Below are 16,543 nucleotides of genomic sequence, written 5' to 3' on the forward strand. Positions count from 1 at the left end.
AGAGCAGAGATGATCCATCACTCAAGTGAGCTGTTATCACATGAGGCTCGAGTTGATCTGTGAGATAAACGTCACCTTCATGCTGTCTGAAAAGATGCTGTCCACGCCGTCGGCCATCACGGTGTATTTCTCCTCCAGGTTCTTGAACTCCTTGTTCTGGCGCCGGTCCTCCTGCTCCAGGACGTTGATGTTCTCCCCGTTGATCCAGATGGAGAAGGGAGACGTCCTGTTCAGCACATCCTCCAGCTGCAGTAACAGAAACCTCTTTTAAATCAACTTTCTTTGGTTAGGAGAGAAAAGCACTTTGTAGCTTTGTTTTTGAAAAGGTAAAAAAGTTTGTATTATCATTATTAAAAGTGATGGGAAAGAGGGATTTTTAGAGTATTTGAATCAAACATTGTCCAAATACTTTTACTCATAATTGCCAGATGTATTGATTTCTGGATTCTAATGACAAACAGGACGTCCAGTGTGAGCCTCACCTGACGTCCCACCAGCCCCGACCCACTGCTGCAGGTCCTGGAGTAATATTTGACGCAGGTGTTCTTCAGACAGGGCTTGCACTCCTCCCACAGAGTCTTCATGGTCTCGTTACAAACCTCCTCCTCCTGCTCCAGCTTGGTCTCCATCTCCTGAGCCGTACGCAGAGCTTCCTGCAGCAACACAGGCACGTGTCGATAAAGAAAAGTGATTGGATTTAAGATTCTGCAAGTGTGGAGCAGTCCATGTATTCTCTCTAAATAAAACAACAGTTATAACATCTGGTTCATTAATTTCCTCCATAAGACGTATAAACAACTGGATGTTAGACTTCACGGTTACTTTGCTTTCCTTAAAAAAAGCACATTAACTATTCAACAGTGATTGGACAGCTCCACTGAAATAAGAGAGTCGATCAAAACCTTAAACGTAATTCATTCATCTGTCATTTGCAGATTCTGTATCACTGTGTTTATCACGTACGTCTTTCTGCTGCTTGGTTTTCTCCAGAGCGTCCAGGAACTTCTTGTGGTCCTCTGAAGATTTCTGCATCACGCTCTTCATCTCCTTCACTCCGTTCACGGCGTTTTCCACCTGCTTGGCCACGTACTTCTCTCCCTGGAGAGAGAGCTCTGCAGGGAGACGGAAACACAACACACACTCATGGCCTCTGTGACCTCACTGATCAAACAGATCCATTTTCACTGAGGCATTCAAATGAAATCTCATATTTCCAGCACCGGCTTGTTTTTCATGAAACAATGCGTTACACTGCAGAATCCAAAATGTTACTGTTCTACACATTTTTGGGAAGAACTAGAATAAAGATTGAAAAGACACAAATGCGTATTTTTGTGATTTGAGTGTTGAGTTTTGTGATGTGAGTATTTCTCAGGTGCTGTGAAACCTACGGTCGAGATCCTCTCTGGACGGAGGCAGGATGCAGTTGGCTGTGGCCAGAAGAAGAGCCACCACAGTCAGAGACTTCACCCCCTTCGTCTTCTTCATCATCATCATCATCATTAACATCCTCTCTGACTCTCACTGGGCCAGCAGGCAATGATGAGAAAAACCTGGAGACGTGACAACACACAGGTTCAGTTCTTGGCCTCCTGACTGTGCTCATGTCTCTGTAATGTCCCTCCATCACCAGTAGAGGACGACGTCTGCATCAATGACCTACGCAGTGGGAAATGGACGCTGGCTCAGCACTGACCTCAGATCACAGACTGTGTCCAGTTACACAGCAAAACAGGAACCAATCAATACTGAAATATATCAGAGTCATGCAGAATGAGCGGATCGTCTTTCTCTGAGGCCAAACTGACCTCGGATCAGTGACTTTGGCTGGTCTGACATTTCTATATATAAATGCATATATAAGTATGTATATATGTACACACACAGACACACACACAGACACACACACACACACACACACACACACACACACACACACACACACACACACACACACACACACACACACACACACACACACACACACACACACACACTGGCCCTCTCTCTCTCTGCAGTACAAATCTCTACGAGTCTAATCTCTGTACATTAATTCTGCAGCCAAAACCTAATCCTCCTCTTTCCTCTAAACATTTTTTCATGTCCTGCACTGATTTATGAGCACGGTCCCTTAAACGCCCACAATCTCCTGTTACTATGGAAACAAGCAGAGTGAATCAAATGTTGTTTCTTGCAGCAATTTTTCCTAAAAGTTAAAAAAAGATTCATACATTTTAAAAGAGTCTGTGATTTAACTCCCTGGGTCAAAATCCCTGCCTCCTCCATGTTAATGCATAGGATGGAATGTTCTTAAAGATGGTTTCTGTCATTTTAGGCAGTTTTTATCATTATAATGTTTGTATATGTCAATTGTTTATTGAATTCTTCTGGTAAATTTGGTTTTAATTATCCATTTGATGCCATAAATACATGGAAGTTTGTCTGGCAGCTGAAACTAGATCCCAAAACCTCTTGAATCTCTACTAAGATGAAGCGATTCTATGTTGTTCAGCAGATTGCAACTTGTCTCTGGTATCTGTTCTCATCACGTAACAAAGTCAGGGCAGCGAAGCCTCATCTAAAAATGTCACCAACTGTTCCAAACCCTGCAGGACTGCACCCCCGCCTGGGAGCTAAGAAAATAACCCACTCTGTCCTCGCTGCATGAGCACATGAGTTCCTGAGTTTAGCACCGAGCCACGGCCGCTTACACAATGAGTTCATTATTCATGTGACAATAAACCTCAAGCTTAATTACAGCGGGCCGGTACGTGGAAAGCTTTGTGAACACGGAGAACTTTTTTTTTAATGAGAAAAACAGAATGAAAGAGGTTTGACGTCACAGACTGAGAAAAACAAAGTGAGAGAGTTTAACAGGGACGGAGGAAAAGGTGAAAGGAGTGAGAATGAAGTGGAGAGAAGGTGAAGTCATTGACGCAGCAGCAGAGGTGGAGTTGTGTTTTCGTGCTGAACAGCAGCTGCTGGATCCTGGTTACACAAGTGAAAGAATGCAAACTGTCCAGCAGCTCTGATCCAGATTTTGCTGCCTGCACGGCCTTCCAGGAAGTTCAGCTTCAGCTTCATGAAGTGGAACACAGAGATGAGAGGAACATCTGTCCACTGCATCATCATATCTAAAACCCTTTCACAGGACATTTCTACGTATTGTATCAACATTATATAATTATTGTATTATTATCATAAACTCTATATAAAGATAGTCAGACGTGAAGCCAAAATATCCCTGATATGAACGTTTGCACATTTGGAGACTGCGTGGTAGTGATCATCACATTTCACCTCGTTTTTATTGACCTTGAACAAACATCAGTTGGATAAGAACGATCTAATATGAAAAAAAACATCTTTTTTTTGTCATCTGAGAAATATTTAAATCAATCTGTCCTTTGACTTTTTAGTTTGATCCATGTCCCATAACATGCTAACATGGAGGAGGTGGGGTTTATGACCTACTGCAGCCAGCCACCAGGGGGTGATAGAGATGCTTTGGCTTCACCTTAGGGAGCTGTCATGTCGTCTCTCTTTATATACCATCTATGATTGTTATTATTGTATTTAGGGCTGAAACGTTTAATCAGTTAATTGGTTAATAAGTTGGTCACTGGATAATCTGTCTGTGATCATCGATTCATTGGGTTCTGTGCTGTTGACAAACAAGAACATTACTACCATATGTACTGCAATATAGTATTACTCTATAATGTGCATATTACATACTGTCAAATGCAATGTCTATATTCTTATTCTGTTTTTATTCATTGTTTACCTAAAGATCTTTATCGTGTTATGTTTCAATCCGTCTCTGTCACTGACTTCTTATCTGTTCAAACGTCTGTGTCTGAAACATCAGTTACAGAAAGTGTGATTTCCCCTCGAGATGCTTGTTTTAAAAATACGTACTATGTATTTTTCTGCACCAGGAAGGGAAGAGGAAGGAGCAGCGACCTAATCTGGATCCTCGAGGCTCCTTGTACAAGAACTGGGACACTGGAGCATCTGGCCTCATTTCAGCCTCGTTTCAGCCTCATTTGAAGTGTTATGGGATGTTTGACCCCCGAGGATTCACCTGTCACAAGGAGCTGTGCTAAATTCAGCTCAGGGTCAAAACAGCAAATCTGCTAAGTCACTAAAATGTAGCCTACGCATTACTAACATAATCAAAAATTCATTTTACAGTATTTATACTTAGGATGACAATTGAATGTGAGTTATTACTTAAATACTAAATGTGAATTTGATTAAAAATCCTTCCTGCACCTTTCTTCCATCCATCAATCTTCAAATAACATGTTTTTTTAATCTTATTATTTTGCAGTAAATTGTGCAGCAGCGTCACAGTTTAAATGCTCCTGCGTATGAAAGTGAACCAACCCACAATGTCATGATGTCATCAGCACTAATCCTGTTGTTTTTATCCAAAGATGGAGGTCACACCCATGAGTGGGCAACATAAACAACTACAACCGCAGCGTGAGGTCAGCATTTCTGCACCGACATTAACCAAACAACATTAAAGACACATTATGGGGATAAATCATTGTTAGACATGTTGAGATGAATCTGGAAAACATGGATTATTCTCTTCATCATTCACATTTAGTTAGAGTTATAAAGCATAAAAGCACAATGCATCTGGAGAGGCACTTTTCCTCTGAGCATCACCGAGCTGCAGACTGAGAAGACAAACAGAACCTGTGTGACTCACCTCTGTTGTGATCCTGAGACTCCAGAATGTCTGAAGCTGCCTCAGCCTCTCTGCTGCTCCTATTTATACCAGTGGATAACAGGGACGGTGCAGACATGTGATTCACTGGGCAGGCATGCTGTCTCTCTCCTACTGCTGCAAGCTGCTGGGAGAGGAGAGCCTGTGTCCGGTGCTACCCTTCAAAATAAAAACCACACGATGGATGGATGGATGGGTGTTATAATGTGTTGCAGCAGTCAGTTGATCTACAGGTTGTTTATTAACCCAAACAGCTGAAGGGACTAATGCATGAATCAAGAATATCAAGAATGAATGATCGCAAAATTAAAGATAATATAAGATTCGATTTATTGATCCCATGTTGGGGGAATTCTCTTCTTACAGCAGCAGACAATGGAAAATTTCAAAATAGAATAAAATAGGCAATAGAATTTAGATAAAACCTGATAAATAATAATATTATATTATTTTATAATACAGGGCTGTAAAGATGCACTCCAGTAAATATAGGTATAAGAAATGTGTAGAATATAATGTAATGTAGTATTTCTAATGCTAGTGTTAGTACCTATACTCGAGTACAGGATATCAGTACTTGTTCCTCCTCTGGCTGTTGATGTTGGAAAAACCTAGAAAGTCTTTTCAGTGAACAAGCAGGAAAAAAATGAGCTTGCAGTGTTTTTATTCAAGCTTTGAGCTATTATTTTGAAATCCGAGTGTGTTTTCCTGTTTCACTGTGTCTGACTTGACCCTGCTAAGCCGGACGACTTTTCCAGAAGTGATGTAAAGTGTTGGCAGCAGCACCAAGAGACACAGACCTGTATTCATCCACATCGTGACTCAACATCTAACATCTTCACTTTCAGGTTACATTCATCTACATGTTTACCAAGAGAGATTTTATTCATAACAAGACACATCCACAGAGAGGTGGACAAACATAGAGGCAACAAAAACAATACAAAATACAAAATGCAGACAGTTAAACCTGCAAAAACAACCACAAACAAACACATAATAATCATAAAGTATCTTTAAACCACCACAAGGAAATGTGGTCAAAAAGACTACAGATGCAAAACATCCAGGAAGACAAAAATAACCACAATTGCATATAAGAGTTTTAAAAAACATCCACATGCATTAATCATACAGTTATTTAGTTTTTAATTGACAATATCTACTGTATTACCACACTATTCCTATACATTATTATATGTAGCCAGGTCAATGCTGTTAAAGGAGTGATAATCCAATTTCTAATTATCTTAAAGCTGAATGGAGACAGTTCCTTGTTGTAATTGATTTAGGTCACTGACCTTCTCATTGTTTTGAGTGAAAGCAGCTTGTACCAGCAAGCGACACTTTCCCATCAGCGTGAGTGAGGAGGCTACTGGGAATTTAAAACAGCAGAGGGTGGGGTCAACACACACCCACACACACACACACACACACACACACACACACACACACACACACACACACACACACACACACACCCACACACACACACACACACACACACACACACACACACACACACACACACACACACACACACACACACACACACACACACACATTCCTACACGACACTGACTTGATACTGGGGGGAAAACAAGAGAGCAATATAAACATAATAAACTTATGTGTTGAGCAGGGACATGAATATATCGATAACATATATAGGACTGTGAAAAATACATTGTCATTGTTTTTATCATTTATAAACTATACTCTTCTAGACTATAAACAGGCCAGTCCCTGCTTTTGCTTGGACAGATGTGAAGTGTGTGCATGAATAAAGATGAGCGTCTGTAACAGAGTGATCCTGCAGAACAGATGTGTGTTATGGTTCTCTGTCTTTTGAACCTGTTGCAGGATATTGTTGAGGAATTGTTGTCCATCAGTGTAAAAGCCAAACGTGACACTAGGAGGCAGCACCTCCGCTCTTCACCACATTCTGAACACTGTCTACCTACATCATGCAATGTTCAAGTTGTTATGAAGGTCATATACAGAGAAGTTATATAGATTTGATTAAATATAATATTTTATAATCTTTTATAATTGCCACACAATCATTTTCTGATAAGATCAGTATGTATATTATTGTATTATCATGTCTGACAGGGTAGGGTTTCCAATTTTAACCCATTGGCAGAGTTAAACCCCGCCCCCTTGTGGCTGGCTGCAGTATACTTCATAAAACTTGCCTCCTCCATGTTAGTGGTTGGGACATGCCGATTAAAAACTTGTTTTAATGCCATTTTCCCAGTAAGTTTGTCGTTGGCACAAGATGGCAGCATTCGTATACTCGATATTTGGGCTTCATTTTCTGCGAGAAGAAGAGGAGACGTGTCGTCCATCTTTATGTAACTGCGATGTTTACATCCCAAACATGCGTGAGCACATCTTGTTTCAAGCTGCTACAGTGATAACTCGTCCCACATCTGAATTGTAAGCATGCAGCTCTGCAGCCAATCCTCAACCGATGGTATTGATTTCTACATTTCGACACAAACACATAGAAAAAGAGAGAGAGAGAGAGAAAGAAAGAGACTCGGCCTCCTCTGGCTTCTAAAACAAAACATGATAATCAGCAGCTTTAATTGGACCCATCGGCGGCGCTGAACGACCTGCGGCTGACAGATGATCTTCAAACATTCCCAGGATTCTGCTATCAATTTAGGGGAAATTGGTAAATCGTGTTTCTGCGGGTGAGTGAGTCAGAATGTGCACGAACCGAGTCGATTAAGAAACAAAAGGCCGGAGGAGTCGTGGTCAAACACCAGCCAAGCAACATTAGTCTTTAATTTACTAGAATTCTTTATTTTACCAAAGTGATCAGGGCTGTGAGGAAAAAGAACAAAACATTCCAGGACGTAAACAACAAGATGTCGGTGGTGATGCGATGCAATCACAGAACAATCTGCCGATAAGAGGAAAGTAGTGATCACAGTGAAGAATGTCCTCGAGGGTTTTAAGACTGTTTGCTTCTGGAACGTGTTTGTCTGAGTAGCTTCTCGTAATCGGACGATCATTATGTCAACTCGACCAATTTCAATAGCTTCCTCTATTTCACTACAGGGCAGTGACCTTCACCAAATCATCCAATCACCTGTCCATCTCCTTTGAAGAACCTGAACTATTAAACTGATTGATAGATGCTGCAGGGCCCCCTGGTGGTCACCTCCTGCCATGACTCTGTTCCACTTCTGAACTTTTCCGAGACTTTCTGTATTTGGTCTTTTTCAGGAATTTGGGGGTTTCATTTGTGAATCTGGTTTGTGTGGATGTTTTAGGATCTGGACGTCATCTCTGTGTTCATAAGGTCCTGTTTTACTCTGAAACCTCTTTCCTTGTGTGTGTGTGTGTGTGTGTGTGTATGTGTGTGTCTGTCTGTGTGTGTGTGTGTCTCTCGTTTCATCGCTTCCTGTCTTTGTGTGATTTCCCTGCTCCTGTGATTGTCGGCACCTGTTCTCACGGGTCACACCTGAGTTCATTTATCTCTATTTATCTCTGTGTGTGTCTCTGCTTCTGCTTTGTTTCCTGAGTTTGAGCAATTCAATAATAGTAAAGTATTTATTTTCTATTCATAATAATGATGAACTTTATCTATAAAGGACATTTACTAGGAACTTAAAGAGACAGAAGAATTGAAGACAAACAATAGGAACCAAATAAAAGCAGCTGGAAATAAAACCGTAAAAATGCGACCGATGGAAAAAAACGTAAAAAAAAACAAATTACAGCTTGGTTTCTCATTGTAATACTCCACCAAATTTAATTAAATTCATCTGTGAATGTTTTCACAGTTTGTGCACAAGTATGAATATAACCCACCAGAAACAATGATATTCATCCAGCGTGTTATTCTGTGGTATTAAACTATATTGAAAACATCATAGTGAGAACAAGAGTGGAAATAAATGAAGTGAAAACACTGGGATTCCAGAGAGAGAGAGAGAGAGAGAGAGAGAGAGAGAGTGTGTGTGTGTGTGTGTGTTACACCTGCCAGTCGAGGTGAGCGAGGGCAAACTGGTGCCACAGAGGGATTATCGCCATTTTCCCGTCTCGCAGAGCAAGGCCACAGATTTTCAAGGTGCTCGCTCCACACTGTTCAGACATTTGTTTGCAATCAGCCTCGGCCACAAGGCAGGACCGACTCTCCACAGAACACAGCGACCTTCCCTCCCTCCTTCTCTTCTCTCTCTCCTTTCTCTCTGTTTTTTTTCATCCTGTCCCCTTTCCAGTCCCTCCCTCATTTTCCAGTTTCTTTGTTTGCCTCCCATCTCTCTCTCTCTCCCTCTCTCTCTCTCTTGCCCCCGTTTCCCTGCCACTCTTCCTCCTTCTCTTCCTCCCTCCCTCTCCCTCCTACTCTAAAGTTGCACATGGTTTCAGTCGGAGGAAGTTTAGTTTTTCTCAGGCTCTGGATGGGAGAGGGATGATGCCAGAGAGCTGCAGGCAAACACACATGTTCGAAACTTAGAGGAACTTTTTTTTTGCAAGTGACCTTCAGCTCTGATGCACTTGTTAGAAATCTGTGCATCCTTCTGTGCATGTGACCGAATCCTTAATTCAAGGGTTCCTCTCTGTGGAAGTCATTTTTTGGAACTTTTGGACTTCTTGGGGACAAGTGGAAAATGTTGCACAAATGATTCTGCTGACACCTCAGGGGTAATTTGCTGATTCCCTCCGTTGTGTCTGGACACCTGCTTTGTGTGTGGGGATAAAAAGTCAGGTGAAGACTGAAGCATCACCTGCATCATCATCATCACGCTTGAGCTTCAGCAAACTGGACGAGCTGCTCATAGAGGAATCTTGAGGCAGGAATCATGAAAGGTAAAGCATTTGTTGTATTCTGAGCATCTACCCATGTCTTCCTTTGTCGTGCATGAACCTAATGCAGCAGTTTGGAACAGAGTCCGTCCCGGTGGCACCTGCACTGGGCACCAGCGACCACATGTGTTTCTCATCTGCTCCGAATCCTGGCAGCGAGGATCCTGAGAAAGTGGGCTTGTTGTTGTTGGCCGAGCGACTCTGATCAGTCAGCGTTAACTCTCCGTGTGTGCGCACTCACCACATCCCCGTTTCGTGAAAACATTCAGACGTTATAGCTGCCAGTCGGATTTACTTAATATCCTCTTTAAAAGAAACGGAGGGAGAGTGAAAACAAGACATTTGAATTTGAGAGTTTTCACAAGAGGGCATGAGAGGAAAAATCTTCCAGTGGCTTTGAAGAGGGCAGCGGCTCGTCCATGTTTCAGTGAGAGGAGAGAGAGGCTGACAGAGATGGAAGGAAACTGTCAGAGAGGATAACACGGAGGAATGAAACCAGCCCACATGTGGGTTCAGAGCTGCAAGATGTTGGGACGTGTTGACATGTTCATGACAGTAATTTCCATCTGATTGATTTAGCCCTGTATCTATTAGCATATCATGAATAGAAATATAATATATATATCATCACAGGTCACTTGTGAGTCTTGTTCTGTGTCTTGCTTTGGATTTTGGTTCAGTTTCTGTGGTGCTGCAGATTAAATTGACCGCTGAGTCAACTCTTCTCCTGCAGAGCAATTGTCCAATCACACTCTGAAGTGTAGACTCCAGCCAACATCACCTGGAAACATTACGTCAGCCAGTCCAAGTCTTCCAAGCAGCTGCTTCTCTCCAACATCAACTTTTTCACTAGTTTTAATTAGTCTTAAGTTTCTGCTCCTTTGTTTGGTGAGAGCTGAGGAAACTGACTTTTTGCCAGGGACCTGTTTGCTTTACTCTCTTTCTTGCACAATCATGCATTTGCAGTGATCAAGTGCAAATCTAAAACACATTTACGAAGAAAGTCGGCTGGAAGCAATAAAAAGTTCGTCAGACTAACGATAGAGCTGGTGGCACGAGAAGTGCTCACTTGTGCCACCTAGTGGTGTCTCCAGGTTGAATATTGTTTTTAATGAATATAGCATTTTTCTTAAAGTTTCAAAGAGTGTAACCGAAAGTAAGAATAGAGATGAAAAGAATAAACAAAACGAGAGAAAGAATCAAGCTTTTTGGTATTGATATGATATTTTTGCGTAGTGTCGACTCTGCAGTGTTGTTGTGGGTCATGATTGTGTTAGCGTACAGAAAAATTATCCCAGGGATCGAGTTTAATGTGTAAGTTAGGTCCTTATGTTTTAGTGCAGTTTGTCTGTTGAATTACTTAAATTCTATTTCACCTTAGGACTAAAGACAAAAACAAATCAAACTCCACTTCAAGTAAGCGTATACATCATTGTCTCTGTTTCTGTTTGAGCCTGGGGGGGGGGACGACTCTGCCATGAATCACGAGGCGACACAGCAAATTAACTCCCAGAACATATACAGTACCCTCCACAGGCCCGGCAGCACAGGAGGTCTGTTGATGTGGTTTCCAGTCTTGCAGAGAATGAATCCAGCTCAGCCCGACCAGAACAAAACATGCTGCCTCATACATTCCTAACGGGGCCGGGGGGGAGGAGGAGGAGGAGGAGGAGGAGGAGGAGAAGGGGGGAGGAAAAGAGGGAGGAGAGGAGACAGGTGTATGGTTGGCAGAGGACGAGGAAAGAGTGAGACGCAGGGGAGGAACAGAGAGAGGGAGAGAGTTTCTCCCTGGTTCTGCTGTGCCAGCTTCAGGAACTGACATTTTCAGTTTGGACAGAAAGAAGAACTTGTTCTCTCCGTGTCCACTCGGCACCTTCTGGTTTATTTTTGCTCCCTCACATTCATTATCGAAGCGTTTCTGCTCGACTTCTTCCTGTTTTTACAAGGACGCTGAAAATGTTGAATGTGCAGCAACTAGACACTTATTCGAAATAGTGATAATATCATTCTTACTCCTGTATTTTCATTGTTTTCTTCCATTTTATGAAGATATTAAGCATTTGTATTGATATATTTGAGTTGAAGTAGTCTACATGGATTGTATGACCTTGTGGTCTTTTGGTTCCCTCAGTTAAGAGACATGATAAACCACAAAAGTGATCAGATAATTGTGCGTCTAATTTGTGGGAACAGCTCGTTAAGCTCCAACATGACAGCGCCCCCTGTCCACAAACCCAAGATTGCGTAAAACTGACTTCTCGAAAAAATGCTAAATTCTAAGTAACTGTTACCTACTTTAATTTAGAAGCTATTTTAGTCAATCAAGTTGCACGATTACTCCTCCCACAGTGAAATGTCTCAACAGACTTTAAATATGTGTTAGTTGGTTGTGTTCATGCCATTCAGATTGTGCAGAGAAAACCGGATCGTGCATATGCAAGAGTCAAATTTGGAAATTGTGTCTTACTATTCATCTCTGTGGAAGTTTCATCTAGGACGATGATTATGTGACCTTTGAGTCCGAGTAAAAATACCAAGAAATCTTCAAATAAAGCGTTGGAGAATATCGTCCCCACCCGTTGGCCTCACAGGCTTTTAAACCCGACCCGGCTCGTCTCTGTGTCTCAGCCTCTCGCCGTCCAAAGCAGTTTAATCCAGAGAAAACACGATGCGTTTATGGGACCGTGACTCTCAAGATCTCCTCTTTCACAGTCAAACCACAATAAAAGAACATTCCCTTGTAATGGCTCGTCTGTAGCTGAGGCTTCACAGTCCGCAGCAACGCATACCAGGTGTTTATAGTCGTGTGAGGAGACCGCACATTCCAGTCGGAGCAGGGCACCTAAATGACTTGGATGAGGTCAGAGGTTTTGGGAAGGGCTTCATTTGGTTTTACGAGTTGTGGTCAAGACCCTCACTCTCATCTGGAGCCGGGCCCTTTCAATTCCTGGTTTAGTTTAAGGCTGGGACCTGATGGAGAGGCTTGAGGAGAAGGTTTCTGTTTATTTGATCCGTCTTTAGAAGGGGCGTCGCATCATGGACGGACACGGTGAGGCTGAGGGCATCTCGGGCACGTTAGGAAAGCATCCTGCTCCGTCCCCTGGCCAAAAGCAATGTCCAGAGGAAGAGGGTGGGGAGGGAGAGGCTGGGGAATGGGGTTTGGAAAGTCCAAAAAGCCCCTGATGCAAACCACCGAAGAGCAACCACAGATGTAAAGTGGCGCTGATGGTTAGCTGAGTCAAGTAAAGGCCTGGATTCCCAAACACCAAAGGTCTGATGGCTGATTGACTCCATGTGGTTGAAGAGCAACATCCTGATATTTGAATTTTTGGACTTCTTCGTTTATCTTAAAGTAGTTTCCTGTAATCCAGTGTTTAATCCTGTAATTGATACAGATGGTTAGACACAATCAACGGTGTTTGGAAAAGGCTCTGTGTCTGTCTCGTGTCCCGTGTCTGTCTCGTGTCCCGTGTCTGTCTCGTGTCCTGTGTCTGTCTCATGTCCTGTGTGCGCTGGTTTAACTTGCTGCTGAGTGATATTTTCATAGGTGTGCTGCTGGCTAACCGCTGTAAAACCTTCTGAACCAGCAGCACACAGTACAGCACACACACTGGGCCAAAAACACTGAGGTTCACTGGAACCACCTTCAGCAGAGACACTGGGCCTCGTGAAATAACACTGAAACGTTTTGCTCGTCTCACGGTTCTTAGAGTGCCCGTCAGCAATGTCCTACAGATTGGTTTGGTCCTGTTTTCTGGTGGTGGAAGAACTTGATTGTCTCACTGACCTCTAATGAGCTGGTCACCTGACATCAGAATCGAACACATAGACTGTACATAAAGATCAATCATGACATTCCACCTCGTTCTTAGTACTTGAACAGACACAGCATGATAAGAACTTAGTTTATTTGACATGTACTTTGACTTTTTGGTTTAATTTCCCCCCAGTCATCCTGTTGCCCATCGTTCCAGTGGTTGGATGTTCTGCCAAATAGTGATTAGCGAGGTGGAAAGTTGGGGTGAGGAGGTGAGGCCGGTGGGCGGGCGTGGAGCTCATGATCAGAGTTTGTTTCCCATCACAGGCCTCAAGTTATTTGACTCTGGATTAAAGAAGAACCACAAGCTTTCTCTAATCTTCACCACGTGTCTGACCAACCTCAACACAAGATGTTTGCCAATGATCCTGATGTATAAACCTCCAGCTCGCATGAATAGATCGGGAAATAAGAGAGAATAGTTGCTAAAGCCAGTGTTTTCCAACCATTTTGGCTGGAGTATTTAAAATGTATTATGCTTTCAACATCGCCTGTTTATCTGTGAACAGGATTACTCAAACACTCCAGGACGGATTCCCACGATACTTGTTGGAAGGATGGAACATGTGTCAGGAAAGAACCCATCAAATTTCGGTGCAGATCAGATATACTTGCTTTATCGTTGCCAGATTTGTCAATTTCACCATTTCCCTGGGATTAATTCATAGATTTTGGTGGTGAAAAACTTCAGGCACATCCAGGTGACTGAAATCTAAGAGTTTGGTGCATTTGGTGCAGCTTGATCGAATTCAAGGGGACAGTTGGACTGTGGTGGTTTATGAGGAAGCCATGGGGGGCTAAAATATCCTTTGAAGTGATTAAAATAAAGTATCGTAAAGTGAAAGTAATTTAATTTGGCAGTAGCGTGTTTCTGAAGCTTTGCTGGGGTCCAGTCCTGCCGGCTGGGTGTGAGTTCAGATCCTGGCACCGGTTACTTCTGACCTTTGGTTTTCACCCTTAATGCAGGTTTTTCTTTTGAAGAAACAAGAATACAAAAATCCAAAACAGTTGCGTGTGTGGGTTCGCGTGATCTCATCACAGCCAGTTACAAAGGAAAGTGTGTTATCTGTTAAACTTGTCAGCAGCGGTTTGTGAAGAGGCTCCATGTTTGTTTCATTTGGGAGAAATTCCTTTGCTGCATCAAATGATCGACACATTCAGCGTTTAACGAGGTCGGGAAGAATTAGATAATAAAAAAAAAAGTCTGTACGAACCAACTACAAGTTTCTTTTTGCCGTGGCCTGGGTGTGGAGGCGTGACCTGGTGGAGCCGAGGAGTGCTGCTGTCAGATTGGCTCTGTTCAGCTGTGTGTGTGTGTGTGTGTGTCTGTGTGTGTGTGTGTGTGTGTGTCTGTGTGTGTGTGTGTGTTGGACAGGTCAACTTCCTCACTAACGAGACAGACATGAGGGTTTTTTCCACAGAGACCTGAAGAAAAAAAAAATACTTGGAGAGAAAAGAGCAGAAAAGCCGGAGGGAGGGAGGTGAAAAGGGAGAAACATAAGCCAGGGGGTTGGATGGATATTTGAGGTCAGATATTGACATGAGATATTTTTTGTGCTGACGTTCAAACATTTGAATTTGACCGTTTTTTCGTGCCACAGACGCCTAAAAACGACAAGAATTCAGTTTTCCCACAGAATCAGGGCGGGGAAGCCTGAAAAGATGAAAACTCTCAAACACACACAACTACTAGAACCTTCATGCAGATGTCTTGAGTTCAGTTCTTGCTCTTCTTATTTACTTGTCATACTTTTGAAAAAAAACATTTAAAGGTATGTTTCTGGCCACTTGGGGGCAGCAGAACAAGGTGGAAACACGATGTTTACGTATTTTCACCTTACAGAGTTGATATTAACAAACAGTTACAGATTGTTTCAAGGGACTTTGGGGGCCTCAGGCAAAAGGGACCCTACAAATACATTCTAGTCTTCAACCAAATAAAAATTAAGAAACTTTTGGCAGGCAGCTAGTCCTTCGGGGCCTTGTTAGGGGTTTCGGACCATGGGGTCATTGCTGTCTACTGTACATCGTAGAATTTAATGGAGTTTTCTCAAAATTGGTTCTCAGGGGCCCCTCTCAGCTCGGCAGCCTAAGACATTCGCCTGCTTTTCCTAACCTGGTTGGACGCCTCTGGTTTTTTAATTTTCTTCTACAAAACAATCTGGGACATTCACTCTGTCTTTGTTTTTCTTTCCTCGTTGGTGTCTTCTATCTTTTATTTGTAGATGTTACCTCCACCTCTTCTTTCTCCGTCTTCTCTCCTCCCTCCATCATTATGTCACCCTCAACGTTCAGACACTTGTCCACTCAGACCTGACCGCAGCTTCAAACTTCACTTTGCTCACATTGCGCCTGGAGCTAAATCCGTGGTCGATGTTTTCATTTGCTTCACTTGAACCTCAACTAGTTAAATCTTGTTTCAAGCCACTCGACTCTGGTTCTCTCTCAACAGGCAGACTTCCCTTTGTGATGAGCTGATTAAGTGGTGAACCACAGAGAGTAGACATTTTGGTTTCAGGAATTCAGTAAAAGCTTTTGGCTTAAGATAAGAAATAGAGAACGAAACAGAATAAATCATATTCTTGCAACTGAAAAAGAACTATAAACAAGTATATTAACACCTACTTGTATAAAAACTCAACATTGAAACATTTGACTGTAAGACTCCATCATGAAGACACCATTAAAAACCTGTGTTGTGAGAAGAAAACCCTCATCAAGTCTCTGAGAAGATCGCAAAGAGGATTCTTTAAATCAGAACACCAGCAGTGGATACCAGCAGTCACCAGAGGCATTGCCCCAGCCAGCAATTACCATGGGCCCCAAGCCCCCCCAAAAATGGCTCATGACGTTAGTCCAGAGCAGCAACAATTTTGTGAGAACCCCCTTAAAGATTCTACAATTCTCAAAAGAGACTTCAACACCACCACGGCCAAAAGCTTAATCATTGTAGAAGCTCGTTCGAAACCAGAACCTCTGAGTTTGAGTGTGTTTGTCCTTTGCTGCTGTTATAATTACTATGACGGCTCTGTAGCTAGAACATGTGTGGTTTCTGCGTAATTGCAGAAACTACTGTTGTTCTTCTCCTTAGACGTTTATAGGATTGGATCAGACCAAACTGTAGGATGCAAATGCAAGTATGACATCAGGGCTCGGCC

At 42.6% G+C, this 16,543-nt stretch overlaps 1 protein-coding gene across 1 annotated transcript in view; it reads right to left on the bottom strand.

Moving 5' to 3' along the window:
* clu (clusterin) overlaps window positions 1-4,778 on the bottom strand; it is an 8,214-nt gene extending 3,436 nt beyond the window's left edge. The window contains exons 1-5 of the mRNA XM_061091798.1: window positions 4,727-4,778; window positions 1,392-1,553; window positions 964-1,112; window positions 483-653; window positions 76-246 (exon numbers count right to left, since the gene is read on the bottom strand). Of these exons, the coding sequence (XP_060947781.1) occupies window positions 76-246; window positions 483-653; window positions 964-1,112; window positions 1,392-1,509 (609 nt within the window). The 5' untranslated portion in view covers window positions 1,510-1,553; window positions 4,727-4,778. The remainder of the gene's footprint in view (window positions 1-75; window positions 247-482; window positions 654-963; window positions 1,113-1,391; window positions 1,554-4,726) is intronic.
* Window positions 4,779-16,543: the final 11,765 nt, after the last annotated feature.

Source organism: Limanda limanda, chromosome 18 (assembly GCF_963576545.1).
Source record: "Limanda limanda chromosome 18, fLimLim1.1, whole genome shotgun sequence".
Lineage (NCBI taxonomy): Eukaryota > Metazoa > Chordata > Actinopteri > Pleuronectiformes > Pleuronectidae > Limanda > Limanda limanda.